The sequence below is a fragment of the Haliotis cracherodii genome, unplaced genomic scaffold (genome assembly GCF_022045235.1).
Source record: "Haliotis cracherodii isolate W230 unplaced genomic scaffold, xgHalCrac1.p SCAF_8, whole genome shotgun sequence".
NCBI classification, from domain to species: domain Eukaryota; kingdom Metazoa; phylum Mollusca; class Gastropoda; order Lepetellida; family Haliotidae; genus Haliotis; species Haliotis cracherodii.
Window position 1 is genome coordinate 49,392,891 of NW_027266341.1, and position 16,955 is coordinate 49,409,845.

At 41.4% G+C, this 16,955-nt stretch overlaps 1 protein-coding gene and 1 long non-coding RNA gene across 2 annotated transcripts; one reads left to right on the top strand and one right to left on the bottom strand.

Annotated features, from left to right (window-relative positions):
• Window positions 1-136: 136 nt before the first annotated feature.
• On the bottom strand, window positions 137-4,008 carry LOC139449883 (uncharacterized). The gene is made up of 4 exons (XR_011652197.1): window positions 3,941-4,008; window positions 2,374-2,468; window positions 1,519-1,595; window positions 137-899 (listed from the first exon to the last, which is right to left on the bottom strand). It is a non-coding gene; the product is annotated as an uncharacterized lncRNA (long non-coding RNA).
• A 6,198-nt stretch (window positions 4,009-10,206) lies between these two features.
• Window positions 10,207-11,256, top strand: LOC139451043 (FMRF-amide neuropeptides-like). The gene has a single exon (XM_071232851.1). It carries the CDS (start codon window positions 10,207-10,209, stop codon window positions 11,254-11,256), a length of 1,050 nt encoding a protein of 349 aa, XP_071088952.1.
• The last annotated feature ends 5,699 nt before the right edge of the window (window positions 11,257-16,955 follow it).

A 16,955-nucleotide genomic window follows, 5' to 3' on the forward strand; every position in this document is an offset into this window, starting at 1 on the left:
TGTATTTCAGGTCAGGGTGGACTTCTGTGCACCTTGACAGAGCAGTTCCTGAATAGATCAGAAATTGTTAATGAAAAGTAAATGTGATGTATAGCATCTGACATGTTGTCCTATATTCCAAAGATATACTATTCATGAAATTATGAAAGCTGCACTGAATGGGAAAACATTTTAATACTCATAATTCAATTCCAATAAATAACATGCATTATATACATGACGACAAAATAAACCTCAAAATCTTGCTGCCTATGAATACAACTTTAGTTAACCCGTTAAATACTGGCAAGCAGACGACACTATATTTCTCCAACAAGTGTGCCATTATATGAAATTCATCAGAAGGCTGTGAACATAATTTCAAAAAGTATCAATAGGTTATTTATTAGGAACTAAAGATTTGAACAAATTTGATCTGAGGAATGAGTTAATGTAATCATTTAACATATTATATAAGGAAACCATGATAGTTTTTTCTGACAGAACAAATGTACCTGTACCAGTGAATGTGTGTACGACTGGACACACATATCTAATATGATCATCGATTCATTAGAATCACTTCAGCTGACCTCTTCAAAGTTTTCAGGTACAATTTGTGAAATTAGCACTACATAGTTTGACAAAATATCAGTTGGTTAGCAGGGGCACTTCAAGAAGTCCCATCGCCACTGCATGGTCTATTCCTCGGTCAGAGCTCCGCCAGAAATCCGGCCCATGCTCTGAGTTTTAGCACAGGCCACCATAGGGGAGGCAACTCTGACGTAGATACAGAGCTTCAGCATTGATGGACTTTATCAGTGAGTGAAAACCTAGAGAATGATGCATCCTGGGCTCTTGGAATCCGTGATTGTTTTAGGCTCCAGGCCTTGTTCTGCTTCCTTGACTGCCAAGAGGACCTGAAATATTCAGGGAAATACTTCACATACGTGTATATCCCATTAACAGTTGAATTTCAAAGTTTAAGTACACAGAGCTACATTTACAGTAATAAATACCCTACTGCACTCCTAGGATCCCTGCTAGATATCATTTGTTATACATAAAGAGTTTTTTAATACCCTCATCAAAAATATCTAATGGATATATAATTTCCAGAAACTGATAAATTATACTATCGATGAAATCACAGACACTTGTAATGCAAATATTTATCAGCAAGCTATACATGGTCACTACTGGGGTCATGGATCTTCTAATATATATACTATGACCCAGGCAGTGACAATATATAGCTTGCTGATAATTTTTGCATTACAAGTCCCTGTGGACGCAATGCCTGGTATCATTACAATAATATAATTCAACCATGACATTTCAGAATCCTGCATTCCGATTGGTCTGTCAGAGTTTTTGAATCTATGTTAGACCATGATCGAAACTTGTAAATTTTTCAAATTCAAAACCTAAAGCTATCATGGCTATAGCATTCCAAATGTGAAATTTACTGATATCAAACCTGTGTTTGAAACCTCCAAAAAACACACTAGATTCATCTAATCAAGGCTGTCTACTCACATCCTCAGGGTCGGGGAATCCAGCCAGTTGCAGCTTGGAGAACACGAGCTTGTTATTCACAGTCACTTCAAATGAAGCTGAAAGATGATTAAGTTCAGATACTGAGTAATAACTGAGGCTTGTGAACACATGGTGAAAAGTGTCATATCCTATGATCATGATCATGCCAATGCCTATTCAGTCAATCATTGTAGGCTACAAATAAATAAGCATGATAAGAATAAATATGGCAAATCAGGATAATGTGACAGGAAAGCCCAAAAGTGATGTAGGTCCCAGACAAATTTGGTGAAACTTGTGGTGTTTACAAACCAAGAAGCATTATCAGTATGATTCTTGCATTTGAACCCATGATTTGTTTGTTTGTCGTTTAACGCCACACTCAGCAATATTCCAGCTTTATGACAGCAGTCTGTAAATAATCGAGTCTGGACCAGACACTCTAGTGATCATGAGCATCGATCCACGCAACTGGGATCAATGACATGCATCAACCAAGTCAGCGAGCCTGACCACCGATCCCCTTAGTCGCCTCTTACAACAAGCAGTCGCTTTTTACAGCAAGCCTGGGTTGCTGAAGACCTATTCTACCCAGATCTTCACAGGTCTGAACTGAGACGCACAGGATTCCTGTATTACCCTTTAGACATGGTGCTGACAAACCAAGGATAAAGTTTCAAAATCTGGGTGTGTGGGATTTGAACCCATGAACAATGGATTCTCACATGCATAAACATGCAAAAAAGACACAACTCGGCACAAGAAATTGCGGCTCCAAGAGACAATGTTTTAAAACTGGTCATGTATTCATTTTATGTTCATCATCTAGAATTACTTAAAACCGACAATACTCACAACTGCGTCCAACTGCTCCAGTGATCTCCGCCTCGGTACGGGAGCTAAGCCATTGCTTGAGTTCCTGATACCGAGGTTCGTAACCTCATCCGCCACTGGAACACAGAATAAGTGTGTTTGACAACATCCCACCAATTAACATAAATATGGAAGCAGTTTTTGTAATTATAACCTAGGTCCTGGCCAATACCACACACAAGATACATTCGAATCATAAATTGATCAAAATTGCATGTCACACATAAACTGACATTTCTACGCTGGTATGCTCACTGTTCTGTGTGTCAATGGCTTCTGACCATGTGGAATGATTATATTTTTTTACAACTTGGCACATATCAACAGCCTAGCACCCCCATATCATAGCCTTGGACCCACACTATTATTACTGAGTTTCCTTTTGACTTGGAGATTGATGGACCATGTAAATCCCAGCATGAACATTAGCTGCACTTTAACTGAACTTCATTCTCAAGAATGGGTCTAGTCAGCATGTCCAGTGGAACGTTATGCACTGACATTGGTGTAAAGACTGTTAATCACTAGCAGCCACATGGTTTCTGTACTGTTGGTTGGTTTGTTGTTTAAAGCCGCACTCAGCAATATTCCAGCTATATGATGGCGGTCTGTAAATAATCGAGTCTGGACTAGACAATCCACGCAATTTGGATCAATGACATGCATCAACCAAGTCAGCGAGCGTGACCACCTGATCCCGTTAGTCGCCTTTTACGACAAGCATAGTCGCTTTTTACGGCAAGCATGGGTTGCTGAAGACCTATTCTACCCCGGATCTTCACGGGTCTGTACAACTGCTGGCCCCAGTGATTATGATTATGAATGCAGTGGCACTGCATCAGTTATGACTATTGTCCCTAGCCTACTTTAGGTGATTAATGTTATTTAGATGGTTTACAGAATTTTGTGCTGTTCTTACAATATCAGTCGTCTTTTTTAAAGATTTTGACTGCACTTAAGAGGCACATCGAACCAAGGAATCTTGAAATCAGATACTTAGTATAATTTGACTAAATTAGGGGTTCACTACCAAGGAGTGCCATACCTGGTGATCTCAGAATGGTGAGTGAGTGAATACAGTTCCATATGCCCAATCTGACATTGAGACAAAAAGGCAAGTTAATTAGGGCTAGGAATACCAGTGGTAGACTGCATGAGCAGCCCTAGAAATTGGCTTTTTTTCATTTTGGATACAATGACATGCATCAACCATGTGAATGAGTCTGACCACCCGATCCTGTTAGTTGCCTCTTAGTGCAAGCATGTCAAGTCAAGCGAGCTGATTGAAGCGCAAGTTACATGGCTGCCACCTATAAACACCATTTGCACATGCGAGAACGTGTTGACAGGAACGCCGGAACGCGACTCAGCAATCCTGAATAATCATCTGTGCATTGTCCAATAAACACGGTAAACTCAGCTTGTTCTGAATGAATCGTTCTGTCAAACAGTTTAAAAGAACGTTCAGACATATGGCACCACATGAGTACATTTTATCGAAATGTTTATCCGGGGACAAGTAAAGAAATACTGAAGAAAAACTACTCACCAATACTCAATATGCACCGTCACCTTCGACATCGTGTTGACAATAATCACGTGATTATCTAGGGGAAGTAACTGCGTTTCGGGACAACCTTCTTTCATGTGAGATTGTGATCGCTGTTTCGCTGGTTCGATTCGTGTTAAATGCAAAATATATTTTCACACTAGTTTTATTCATTTTCCTTCTGAGTCTTTAACTCTATAAGAAAAATTCTGCTGTTGGCAGTCATCTACTGATCATAACAAGTGAGGACAATGCCTACAATGGGCCTCTAAAATAACTGACAAAAGGTTTGGGGACAAAAAGACTAAAATACTTATTACAATGAGAATATAATCCATAACTAATAATATCAATGATATTGCATGGGCTGACGAAATTATTATTTTATCTCGAAAACGAACCTGAAGGACCAGCTCCGATTGCAGATAACTAAAACACGCAATTGTATACCCGGTCGTTTCTGAGCGCAGCACGTACGTGGCATTTACACCAGAAAGGAAGTATCATCGAAGAAACAATTCGTTTACTCTCGGATTTCTTTTGTGAAAAGAAATAACTTAAAGTTGAATAGTTTTAGAAAGCTGACATCTGATTGGCTCACTGACTACGCAGTCTAGGTCAAACACTCTGGGTTAACATAACTAGGCTTGAGCTGCGGACGTGTCCACAGATCTTCACGCGGACAGACATCGTATTTGAGTAACTGGTGGTCATTAAAAGACATATCTTTCAAAAAGAAAGAAATCAGGCATACAAAAAGGTTTAACAAAATACCAAGGCATGAAGCTGATATACAAATAATCAAACACTTTTGATATGAAGGCAGTTCGTGTGTTTGTTTCACACAGCCGTATGGAAATATCGGTTGTTATTCAACTTCTTTTGAGTGGAATATATTATGATACTATTATTGGGGGTTCTAAACCCAGGTTCGCCCTGATTATATTTCTAGGGTTGTCAGCACCATACCCGTGCACGTGGGCTTCACCTAGAAATGTGAAATGTGAAACGTTTCAGTCCTGTCCAACGTCAGGCTTTCCTCTCACATCAAGCTGACATGCCTTGATATAACTGGAATACTGTTTAAGCTTACATGGCCTCAAGTTACTTGGACCTGACAGTTAACTATAGTCATATGAAACAAATGGGTTAACCTTGCTCCCATGGTGTGCGCGGTAGCAGTACATGGTTGCAGTATATGTTTAAGTGTCATCGTGTAGAAGATGTAGCATCAATCAAAACAGTTGGCTTTCAGAGCTGGATTTGAGTCTGCGCATCAAGACATTACACTACGCAAGACATTACACTACATACAGACTGAGACATTATACTACACAAGACATTACATTACACAAGACATAACACGACATAAAGACTAAGACATTACACAAGACATTACACAACATAAAGACTAAGACATTACACTACACAAAGACTAAGACATTATACTACGTAAAGACTAACACACTACACTACACAAAGACTAAGACATTACACTACATAAAGACTAAGACATTACACTACATAAAGACTAAGACATTACACACACGACATTACACTACATAAAGACTAAGACATAACACTGCATAAAGACTAAGACATTACACTACATAAAGACTAAGACATTACACACACGACATTACACTACGTAAAGACTAAGACATTACACTACGTAAAGACTAAGACATTACACTACGTAAAGACTAAGACATTACACTACATAAAGACTAAGACATTACACTACACAAAGACTAAGACATTACACTACGTAAAGACTAAGACATTACACTACGTAAAGACTAAGACATTACACTACATAAAGACTAAGACATTACACTACACAAAGACTAAGACATTACACACACGACATTACACTACATAAAGACTAAGACATTACACTACGTAAAGACTAAGACATTACACTACATAAAGACTAAGACATTACACTACATAAAGACTAAGACATTATACTACACAAAGACTAAGACATTACACACACGACATTACACTACATAAAGACTAAGACATTACACTACGTAAAGACTAAGACATTACACTACATAAAGACTAAGACATTACACTACATAAAGACTAAGACATTACACACACGACATTACACTACATAAAGACTAAGACATTACACACACGACATTACACTACGTAAAGACTAAGACATTACACTACGTAAAGACTAAGACACTACACTACATAAAGACTAAGACATTACACTACATAAAGACTAAGACATTATACACACGACTTTACACTACGTAAAGACTAAGACATTACACTACGTAAAGACTAAGACACTACACTACACAAAGACTAAGACATTACACTACACAAAGACTAAGACATTACACTGCATAAAGACTAAGACATTACACTACATAAAGACTAAGGCATTATACTACGTAAAGACTAAGACATTATACTACGTAAAGACTAAGACATTACACTACGTAAAGACTAAGACACTACACTACACAAAGACTAAGACATTACACTACACAAAGACTAAGACATTACACTGCATAAAGACTAAGACATTACACTACATAAAGACTAAGGCATTACACTACGTAAAGACTAAGACATTATACTACGTAAAGACTAAGACATTACACTACGTTAAGACCAAGACACTACACTACACAAAGACTAAGACATTACACTACACAAAGACTAAGACATTACACTGCATAAAGACTAAGACATTACACTACATAAAGACTAAGGCATTACACACAGGACATTACACTACATAAAGACAAAGACATTGCATACAAGACATTACACTACATAAAGACAAAGACATTACACACACGACATTACACTACATAAAGACTAAGATATTACACTACACAAGACATTACACTACATAAAGACAAAGACATTGCATACAAGACATTACACTACATAAAGACTAAGACATTACACTACACAAGACATTACACTACATCAGGCAGGACATCACAATACAACAAGGCATTTTTTCAGAACCCCTAACATGTCTAACAACACATTTTTTGGTTAAACCGGAAGACAAAATATTTTTTCAGCATTTTCGGGAGCAGATGATTCATAAAAAAAGAGATCAAATAATGTCTGATTAACACTGGTTATCTTAGTCTGAGTTTAACTTCATATCAACCCTGGTAACCAACCTACACTTTGTATTTCAGCATTAAATGTGAACGCAGCGCTTCATCCTCCAGCGGACTCCGAGTGTATCTCAAAGCAATACATAAAACAACACTACACATGGCGTCCGCACAGACCAGCTAGTCCATTTGTTTGTGCAAAACAGTGACTGGTCTACAAGAGAGTTAGATCTTATTACGACTCATGACAAATATACGGACAGGACTCAAAATGATTCAGGATTTAGAAAGCGTCATTAACAGACAAAGTTGGGTTTGAAAAGATTTAACATTGTGCAAGTAAAAATTTCATGAATAATTATAAATAATATCATTAGTTTCTCAGACTCTCACAATGTATACAATATGAACAGTGCCCGGAGTGTTTACCTACAATGCAAGGGGAATAACTCTTGTCAGCCTGTCTCGGCTGACCACCAGTCAGTATTAAATCACAAGTCAGATCAATCAACGAAGCCTGGATGCAAAAGTTAGTCAGCAACCACCACCTAGGTCAACATTCCAATATCACTAGTTTTATTCTCACATAAATATTACAGTGAAATCTCGTCATACCGAAACACCATGTTTCCTCGTGATTAGTGTTGGCAACGAGTATTATATTGACACAGAGTATTACCGAGTTCTAAACCCCGACGATTTCATAGAGAACGGTATAATGATTGATTGATGTAATGATTTTATCGGAATTCCACTGTACATGTACTCGAGTGCAATACATTATACTATTTATGGTAACACTTCATACTAAATATGACTGTTCAAGTGTTTCTTCATTGTTGTCCAATATCATATCCGTTAGCATGACTGACATTCCAGAAGTCTTCTTTTCACTCTGATCCTTACTGTACACCTAGCTTCATTACTTGTTTGCTTTTTGTTATTCACTTGGTTGTTGTCTCCCCAGGGGGCACGGGTGGCCCAGTCGTCTAAGGCGCCGTGATTCGCTGTGCAGAGTTTCGTCCCTTGGGCACGCCAGAAACCTATGATGGTTGGTTCGAATCCCAGATCGTCCCGATTATGTTTCTAGGTTTGTCAGCACCATACACGAGCTCGTGGGTTTCACCGAAGTGGTAAACGTCTGAGACCTGCATCACTTTGGGCTTTGCTACCACATGAAGCTGACACGCCGTGATATAACTGGAAAACTGTTAAAAGCGGCGTTAAACCAAACTCACTCACTCACTCACTGTTGTCTCCCCAGCTTTATAACGCTGTCAGAATCTACATCTAAAAGTCGATAAGGTGAGGTGAGGTGAGGTGAGGTGAGGTGAGATTTGATTTAACGTCGCGTCCAAGATAACTGCACTTATACAGCTGCTTGTACTATCCCGGACTAATGCCGATTTATAGTGCTAGCTCACTGAAATACCATGCCGCAGTTTAACATGAATACCCCACTCAGACACAGTAAAAAAACTATACTGACTCCGAACCGACCGGACCTTGTTTTAACCCCTTGATGCCGAGCACCAGACAGGGTAACAACAAGTACCATCTTTTAACGTCTCTTGGTGTGAAGCGGCCAGGGATCGAATCCCGGACTTCCCGCTATCCGGACTGACGCTCTACCACTAGAGCGCGGAGGCGGTCTAAACTCGATAATTGCAGAAAACCAGAAGTTGTCATCCATAAAGTTGACTGTTTTTTGTATACCACATCCGTTCTACTTATACTCTGGGGGACGGCGTGGTGATTCCGGATTAGAATTGGGAACCTTTGCTATTCGTACGAGGCGACCTAATGAATCGGGTGGTCAGCCTCAGTAACTTGAATACGTGTCGTTTGAGCGTGCGATGTTGCTCATTATATGAATCCACTCAGAACTGGGGGACACGGGTGGCCCAGTCGTCTAAGGCGCAACGATTCGCTGTGCAGAGTTGCGTCCCTTGGGCACGCCAGAAACCTATGATGGTTGGTTCGAATCCCAGATCGTCCCGATTATGTTTCTAGGTTTGTCAGCACCATACCCGTGCTCGTGGGTTTCACCGAGGTGGTAAACGTCTGAGACCTGCATCACTGCCGGCTTTCCTCCCACATTAAGCTGACACGCCGCGCTATAACTGGAATACTGTTAAAAGCGGCGTTAAACCCAAATCACTCACTCACTCACATCCAGAACTCCCTAATTATTCACAGCGGCCGGGCAAAAAAAGTAAACACCCATGTAGGAAGGTGACTAACACGAAACAAACAAGAAATGGTTATTCGATTGTGAAAATAACCCTCAATGTACGAGAAGGGCTGGCTCTTAACTGACAGCTGCCTGATCCTGTTCCAGCCTAAAGAATGCTAACATGTATTACGAGAATAACGTTATATCTTCTTGCACAATGAAATACCACGACTGTCTTATCTTAAATCTTAATCTGGTCCCATCTTCCAACACAACATTATATTTCCACAAGGACGTGCTGACGTCACAACAATGATTACCTTGCCATGTGTAAATATCCGAAGAACGGCAGGTAAATCAATCAGGAATGGAATGGTGACATTTCACCGAGGTATTCTGGGCAGTTAAAAAATACGTGTAAAACGAACTCAACGTCAAATAATATTTTCTTCAAAAGTGAATGAAATGGATAAACAGATAACAGGTTTGACGTCAGTCTTGCTCTACATGGGGAGCTGATATGGCCAGCTAATCGATTGGACGTCAGTGACGGTATTTCTAGAGGTCCTGCCCAACGTCCAGGGTCTCTCTTGTTGGGTATAGAGAGAGACACCGAGAGAAGGTAGTCGGTCACCGGCTCGCTGTTGTAGGGCCGATACACAGTCACATATACAATTGTTATACCGCTGTGATGGACATGATGAGGTGGGGTGACGGAGGGATTGGTAGATGGACGATTGATAATTATGATGAGATGGTGTGATGGAGAGATGGGCGATGGACATGATGTGATTGATGGAGTGTCGGAGCGATGGATGATGGACATGATTTTGACGGGATGACATCTTCCTGAGGCAAGGGCGTTAACTGACTGTAAAAGTCCAGTTTGTACCCTTGCCGTACTAGGCCGGAATTTCCAGGCTCGATCGTAGCCCACCAGTGGCTATTACGAGTTATGTCCCTTCTATCTCGACTCTGACGGGGTGATGAGACGGGGTAAAGGAGAGATGGACGATGACATGATGAGACGGGGTAAAGGAGAGATGGACGATGACATGATGAGACGGGGTATTGGAGAGATGGATGATGACATGATGAGACGGGGTAATGGAGAGATGGACGATGACATGATGAGGCAGGGTAATGGAGAGATGGACATGATGAGACGGGGTAATGGAGAGATGGACGATGACATGATGAGGCGGGGTAATGGAAAGATGGACGATGACATGATGAGACGGGGTAATGGAGAGATGGTCATGATGAGACGGGGTAATGGAGAGATGGATGATGTCATGATGAGACGGGGTAATGGAGAGATGGACGATGACATGATGAGACGGGGTAATGGAGAGATGGACGATGACATGATGAGACGGGGTAATGGAGAGATGGACGATGACATGATGAGACGGGGTAATGGAGAGATGGACGATGACATAATGAGACGGGGTAATGGAGAGATGGACGATGACATGATGAGACGGGGTAATGAAGAGATGGACGATGACATGATGAGACGGGGTAATGGAGAGATGGACGATGACATGATGAGACGGGGTAATGGAGAGATGGACGATGACATGATGAGACGGGGTAATGGAGAGATAGACGATGACATGATGAGACGGGGTAATGGAGATATGGACGATGACATGATGAGACGGGGTAATAGAGAGATGGACGATGACATGATGAGACGGGGTAATGGAGAGATGGACGATGACATGATGAGACGGGGTAATGGAGAGATGGACGATGACATGATGAGACGGGGTAATGGAGAGATGGACGATGACATGATGAGACGGGGTAATGAAGAGATGGATGATTACATGATGAGACGGGGTAATGGAGAGATGGACGATGACATGATGAGACGGGGTAATGGAGAGATGGACGATGACATGATGAGACGGGGTAATGGAGAGATGGACGATGACATGATGAGACGGGGTAATGGAGAGATGGACGATGACATCATGGGGATGGAGAGATGGAACATGGATATGACAAACAGCGTTCGTGATATATAGCAATGGGCGAGGTCAAATGGGGCAGACGGTTGGGAGGCGTTTAGCCAACAGTTGGTTATGTAACGGTTAGAGCACTCCGACCTGGTGTCTAATATTTGAAATGTTTAGTTACAAACCTTTAGTGACGTAATCTTATTGTTTTTGCGGGGACTTGGTTTTCCAAGAATAACCTCCTCACCCCCTGTCCTAGGTGATATGCCGAAGAGAGTCCCGGGCCTCCCCGAAGCTAACTCCTATAACTTGTGTTGGGCATGTTTTTTTAATGTACCTATAGTCCTCTCCACTTGAAACAGAATCACGAAATATCGCGATGATAGATTAACGAAGATAGCTGCGTGTGTGCTAAAACATATAAAGTGTACACAAGCCATTCCGACCATAGGGAATTTTACCTACAGTCATGACAAAACATGCAAAGTGCACTCTTCAAGAAATGTTCATTTTTTAGCGGTAAACATCATCATTCAGTTTTGATCATTAAGGTGAAGATACACTGGTCCGTCATTGACAAGTGGTGTGTAACTAACACTTCAGTTAGTTAATGGTCCGTCATTGACAAGTGGTGTGTAACTAACACTTCAGTTAGTTAATGTACGGTCAAAGACCAAGGAGCCATGTTTTAAAAAGCGGGATGGCCAACGATTACTTAATAAAGATGGGCCGTCCACTGTTGACTCTATAGCTGGATAGCCAACAGTTGATCACATCCACCAGAGTAGCCGGAACCTGGCTACATAGCATGGTGAGGATTTGGGGCATCTTGGAGACTGACAGTCTTTGGAATTAGCCTGGGGATGGAGATTTTATTGAGGCACAAGATGTGCCGGCTTCCGTGCAGATCCGGGGTAGAATAGGTCTTCAGCAACCCATGCTTGCCGACCCGTGAAGACCTGGGGTAGAATAGGTCTTCAGCAACCCATGCTTGCCGTACAAGGTGACTATGCCTGTCGTAAGAGGCGACTAACGGGACTTGCTGACTTGGTTAAGCATGTCATCGTATCCCAATTGCGTCGATCGATGCTCATGATGTCAAACACTGGATTGTCTGGTCCAGACTCGATTATTTACAGACCGCCGTCATATAGCTGGAATATTGGAGTGCGGCGTTCAACAAGAAACAAATACACATGTGTCAAAATATCCTCTTGGCCCGAACAAGTCTCCCGTCCCCGATTACAGCAACGCATCACGTCATTCTTATGCGTTATGTTCGAATCACCATATGCCAGTTCGTAATAAGACACTCCTATAAATACAATTTGCATACAGTTGGTTGAAACAAACCACATCAAACGATACAGAATTCAACATAGGAGGCTGGCGTGGCTGCATGACAGTCAATGAATGATGCTGTCGCTGCAAGAATTCCATCAAGCTGAACCTGATGTTTGATCCCTTTCATCTTTTCTGCCATCGCCATCAGATCGAACACGTACAAGAATCACACTGATTGATCAATGTATGCGTGAATATCTCCTACTCTTACAACAAGTAATTCAGCTATGACAAATGTAAGCGTTGCTAGAAGGCAGGGACGTCGGTGAAATTGACTTCATCACTTGTCCCATTCAGCATGAAAAGAATGTGAGGGTTTTCAGTGACGAACAAATGTCTCGGCCTGGCACCCACACATCATGCCGTGAAGGATTTCGGGTTAGAATAGGTCCCCAGCATCCTATGTTGTCTTAAAAAATGATAAATATAAACAGACTCGGTGACTTGGTTGGAAGCGTGTCATCGTACCCCGACGGTGTGGATCGTTATTCATAATATCAGTCACTGGATTGTCCGGTCCAAACTCGGTTACCTACAGACAGCATATAACTGGATTTATGCTTTGTTGTTTGTTTGTTTGTTGTTTAACGCCGCACTCGTTAAACGGGTTATCCAGCTATATGTCGGCGGTCTGGACTAGACAATCCAGTGATTGACACCATGAGCATCGATCCACGCTATTAGGATCGATGACATGCATCGACCAAGTCAGCGAGCCTGACCACCCGATCCCGTTAGTCGCCTCTTACGACAAGCATAGTCGCCTTGTACGGCAAGCATGGGTTGCTGAAGACCTATTCTAACCCGGATCTTCACGGGTCCTGGATTTCTGCATCTATCCGAGAAGCGAGGGCGTTAACTGACTATAAGAGTCCGTTTTCCAGTGGAAAGTGGACTTTTAAAGTCAGTTCACGCCCTTGCCCCGGGAAGATGGATTAATGCTGAGTGTGGCGTTAAATATTGGATATTTGGAGTTGGGGTTTGGCGACGTGCTAGATGTCATGAAAAATATGTCTTGTGAAAAAACAAATCATTCGGTTTGAATGTCTTTAAGAAAAGATGGAAAATATGTTTTTCTCAACAAAAATCCCGCCATGCGCCCAGCCCATGGGTTCCGTTCCAAAAAGCGATTTTAATGCTATGCCTGTGATAAGTCTGTGTCGAAGCAGGGACATTGTGTCCCGATGCACAAAGCGTTGGAGCGCTACGACTGTCAACATAATCTTAACAATACCGTGATAGCATCTCTGGTACAAAATCACGCGACGTACGTATACACAGAATATATTTCTTTTTAATAATTCAAACACCTCTTAAGTAGTATATAGTCCTCGCTCAGCTCCAAGAACCAAACACACAGCCGACCGATCTAACTCAACGTCAGCTAATAAGGCAGTAGAAATGTTGGTTGTGTCACTGAAGTAATTCCACAGGGAACAGATGCAACACAACCGTCCTCATCCCAGCCTCTTCAGTTCCATTCATTCACAGCTGAGTCGTGAAATAAGTTGGTGTAGCTTCCAGTAAATGCAATTTATACGGAAATGTCGCAGACGACAACTGTCGTCTGCTAGGTTGACCTCACGGTGCTAGGGATCACAGTACCGTTGGTGCGCGGTCGGGTGACGAGAAGGTCTAATGTGTTTTTTCTGTCTGAATTAAACTCAAACCGAAAGAGCAATCACAAATACACCGGAGGCATCTTCCCGAGGCAAGAGAGTAACTGACCATAAAAGTTTCCACCCTTGCCGAACTAGGCTGAAATTATGTAGTTATAGTTTGGCTGGACTAACGAGTCTATGCATAGTCCAATCCAATCGCGAAACGAAACGACATCCGGTTCGTGAACAGCCGTGCAGATTTCGGTCGATTGCAGGATTTGCAAAGCATGTGTACCGACAACTTAGCGTCAATAGATATTTTCCAAATCTTTTCACGTATTTAATAAAGGTGCTCATGTGATTTGATGCACTTCGCGAAGTAAGACCCTTTTTATTACAATGAATCGATGAGATCGTCTTCACTGGACGACGCCATTTTATTGAAGCAAATGAAAGTGATAAGAAAGGTGGAATCTGATTGGTCAATAGTCAGTTAACTCCCTTGTCCCGGGAAGATGCTTAAGAGGGTGAGTGGTATTTGTGTTATGATTTTTTCAAATGACTGAATGTAGTTATATGCCGCCTTCAGAAATATTCCATCACGCAGTCTGTGTATAATAATCAAGTCCGGCTAATCATCACCACTCACATATTTCCGTACCGTGACCGGCTTGTCCCGGAATTGCACGAGTTGGTCACAAATGACAATGGTTGACAGCGTGGCACACGCTGGCACAAAATCGGCCTGGTTACACATTTAAAACATCCTATCCTCATTCTAATACCCCGTTCACATGCGCCTCTATACTAATGTGTGTATATGTGCATACGTGTGTAGAAATACATGTGTGTATATTTACTACAGAAGCAACATTGCATCATGTCTGGAGCAGGTGCAAATGTAAATGTAAATTTGCACTGTTTGTGTATTTTGCAATGTGAACGTTTATGTCAACGTAAGACCAACACCAAACAAATTGTCAACAGTTGCCAACTTTTATGCGTGTATACAGAGTTAAAATGTTACGAATAAAGTATTAAATGTTACGAATAAAGGTCAAAATACAAAACAGACGCCGGTTACAAAATACAAAGTTGAAATAAAGGTCAAAAGTACGCAATATAATAGTCAAATGTTACGAAAAGACGTCATGTGAAAAGAAAGAACAATGTGTACTGAAGAACGTCAGTGGGCACAAAAGGACACTGGACTGCTAAAAGACGTAGACAATAAAGAACGCCAGATGGCGCTGCAATTTGTAAAGCATTTTTTACTTTTATATCAACTTTGTATTTTGTAACCGGTGTCTGTTTGTTTTGTATTTTGACCTTTATTCGTTACATTTGAAATTATTGCGTACTTTTGTCCTTTATTTCAACTTTGTATTTTTTGACCGAATGGCCGCACATGTACAAGAGCGTTCCCAAGAGTGTATGGTCGCTTTATGGAACCAGTCCCATGAGGCAAGTGTCCCATGTCAAGATCGTCAAGATGACCGTCACTTCTTGATGCCAATCAATTCTGGAAACAGGGCAGACGATCCCTGTCGTCTGCACAAAACCACAGATCGTCTGCCAGAATTCTGAAATGACAAAGTTGATCCTCATACGACTTTTTCCATTAGAGAGCATTAGAGGCAAGCGGATTGTCACGTTCCTGACGACCAGGGATGGGATATCTTGCCCCCAAGCTGCTCAGTGCCTACACGTCTAACGTATCATTTATCTAGCTCACTGAACGTGTGCCATGAAGCGGAGGGAAGCTTCCAAGGAGCAATGGTTGATAATGAAAATATTTCCGTCCACTGACCAGGATGGTAATATCTAGGCTTTTCACTGAGGTTAATGGTTTCAGACAAAGATGCATCACTTTGAACGACTTTTATATAAAGGTATCTACTTTGGACAGATGGGAATTGGTATCGTCTATTCAGTACAATATGTCGTGCTTCATGCCTGTCGTCCGGGGAATAGTACGGCGCTTCTCTTTGGTCGGTATGCAGCATAATTGACTAAACAATGGAGTAGGACATTAGTCAATAATGCATTATTCAAATTGGGCATTATTCTTGAAGGGGTTTGAGAGATCGCTTTGACATCACGAAAAAAATCAAAGAAACGGATACACATATTGTCCTTTTTGAGGGTATATGGATGTACAAATTGTCCGTTCTAAGGGTAATATGAATGTCAAATAGTCCTTTTTAAAGAAATCTGGACGTAGAAATAATCCTTTTTGAGGGTATATGTACGTACAAATTGTTCTTTTTAAGGGTATGTATATATGTATGTATGTATGTATGTATGTATGTATGTATGTATGTATGTATGTATGTATGTATGTGGTATGTATGTATGTATGTATGTATGTATGTATGTATTGCCTGTTTTAAGGATATATGGATGTGTAAACGATCCTTTCACGGGCTCGGGAGGCCCAGTCGTGTAAGGTGCCGCAATTGTAGAGTTACGTCCCGACACGCCAGAAGTTACCCTGTCCGGTATTAAGAGGCTAAAACAAGGACTGGTCGGCTCGGAGTCAGTATACTGTGTCTGAGTTGGGTATTCATGTTAAACTGCGACAAGGTATCTCAGTGACCTTGCACTATAAATCGGCATCAGTCCGGACTAGTACAAGCAGCCACACACACACACACACACACACACACACACGTGTATGCACGTCGCTATGTAAGTGCAATAATCGTGGACGCGACGTTAAACCCCATTTCACCCCACCTTTACCTATATCGTGAATAGAACCCGTGTGTTGTGAACGAGCACACAGACCGCTATAGGTTCAACTTAAGTACTGTTCACAAA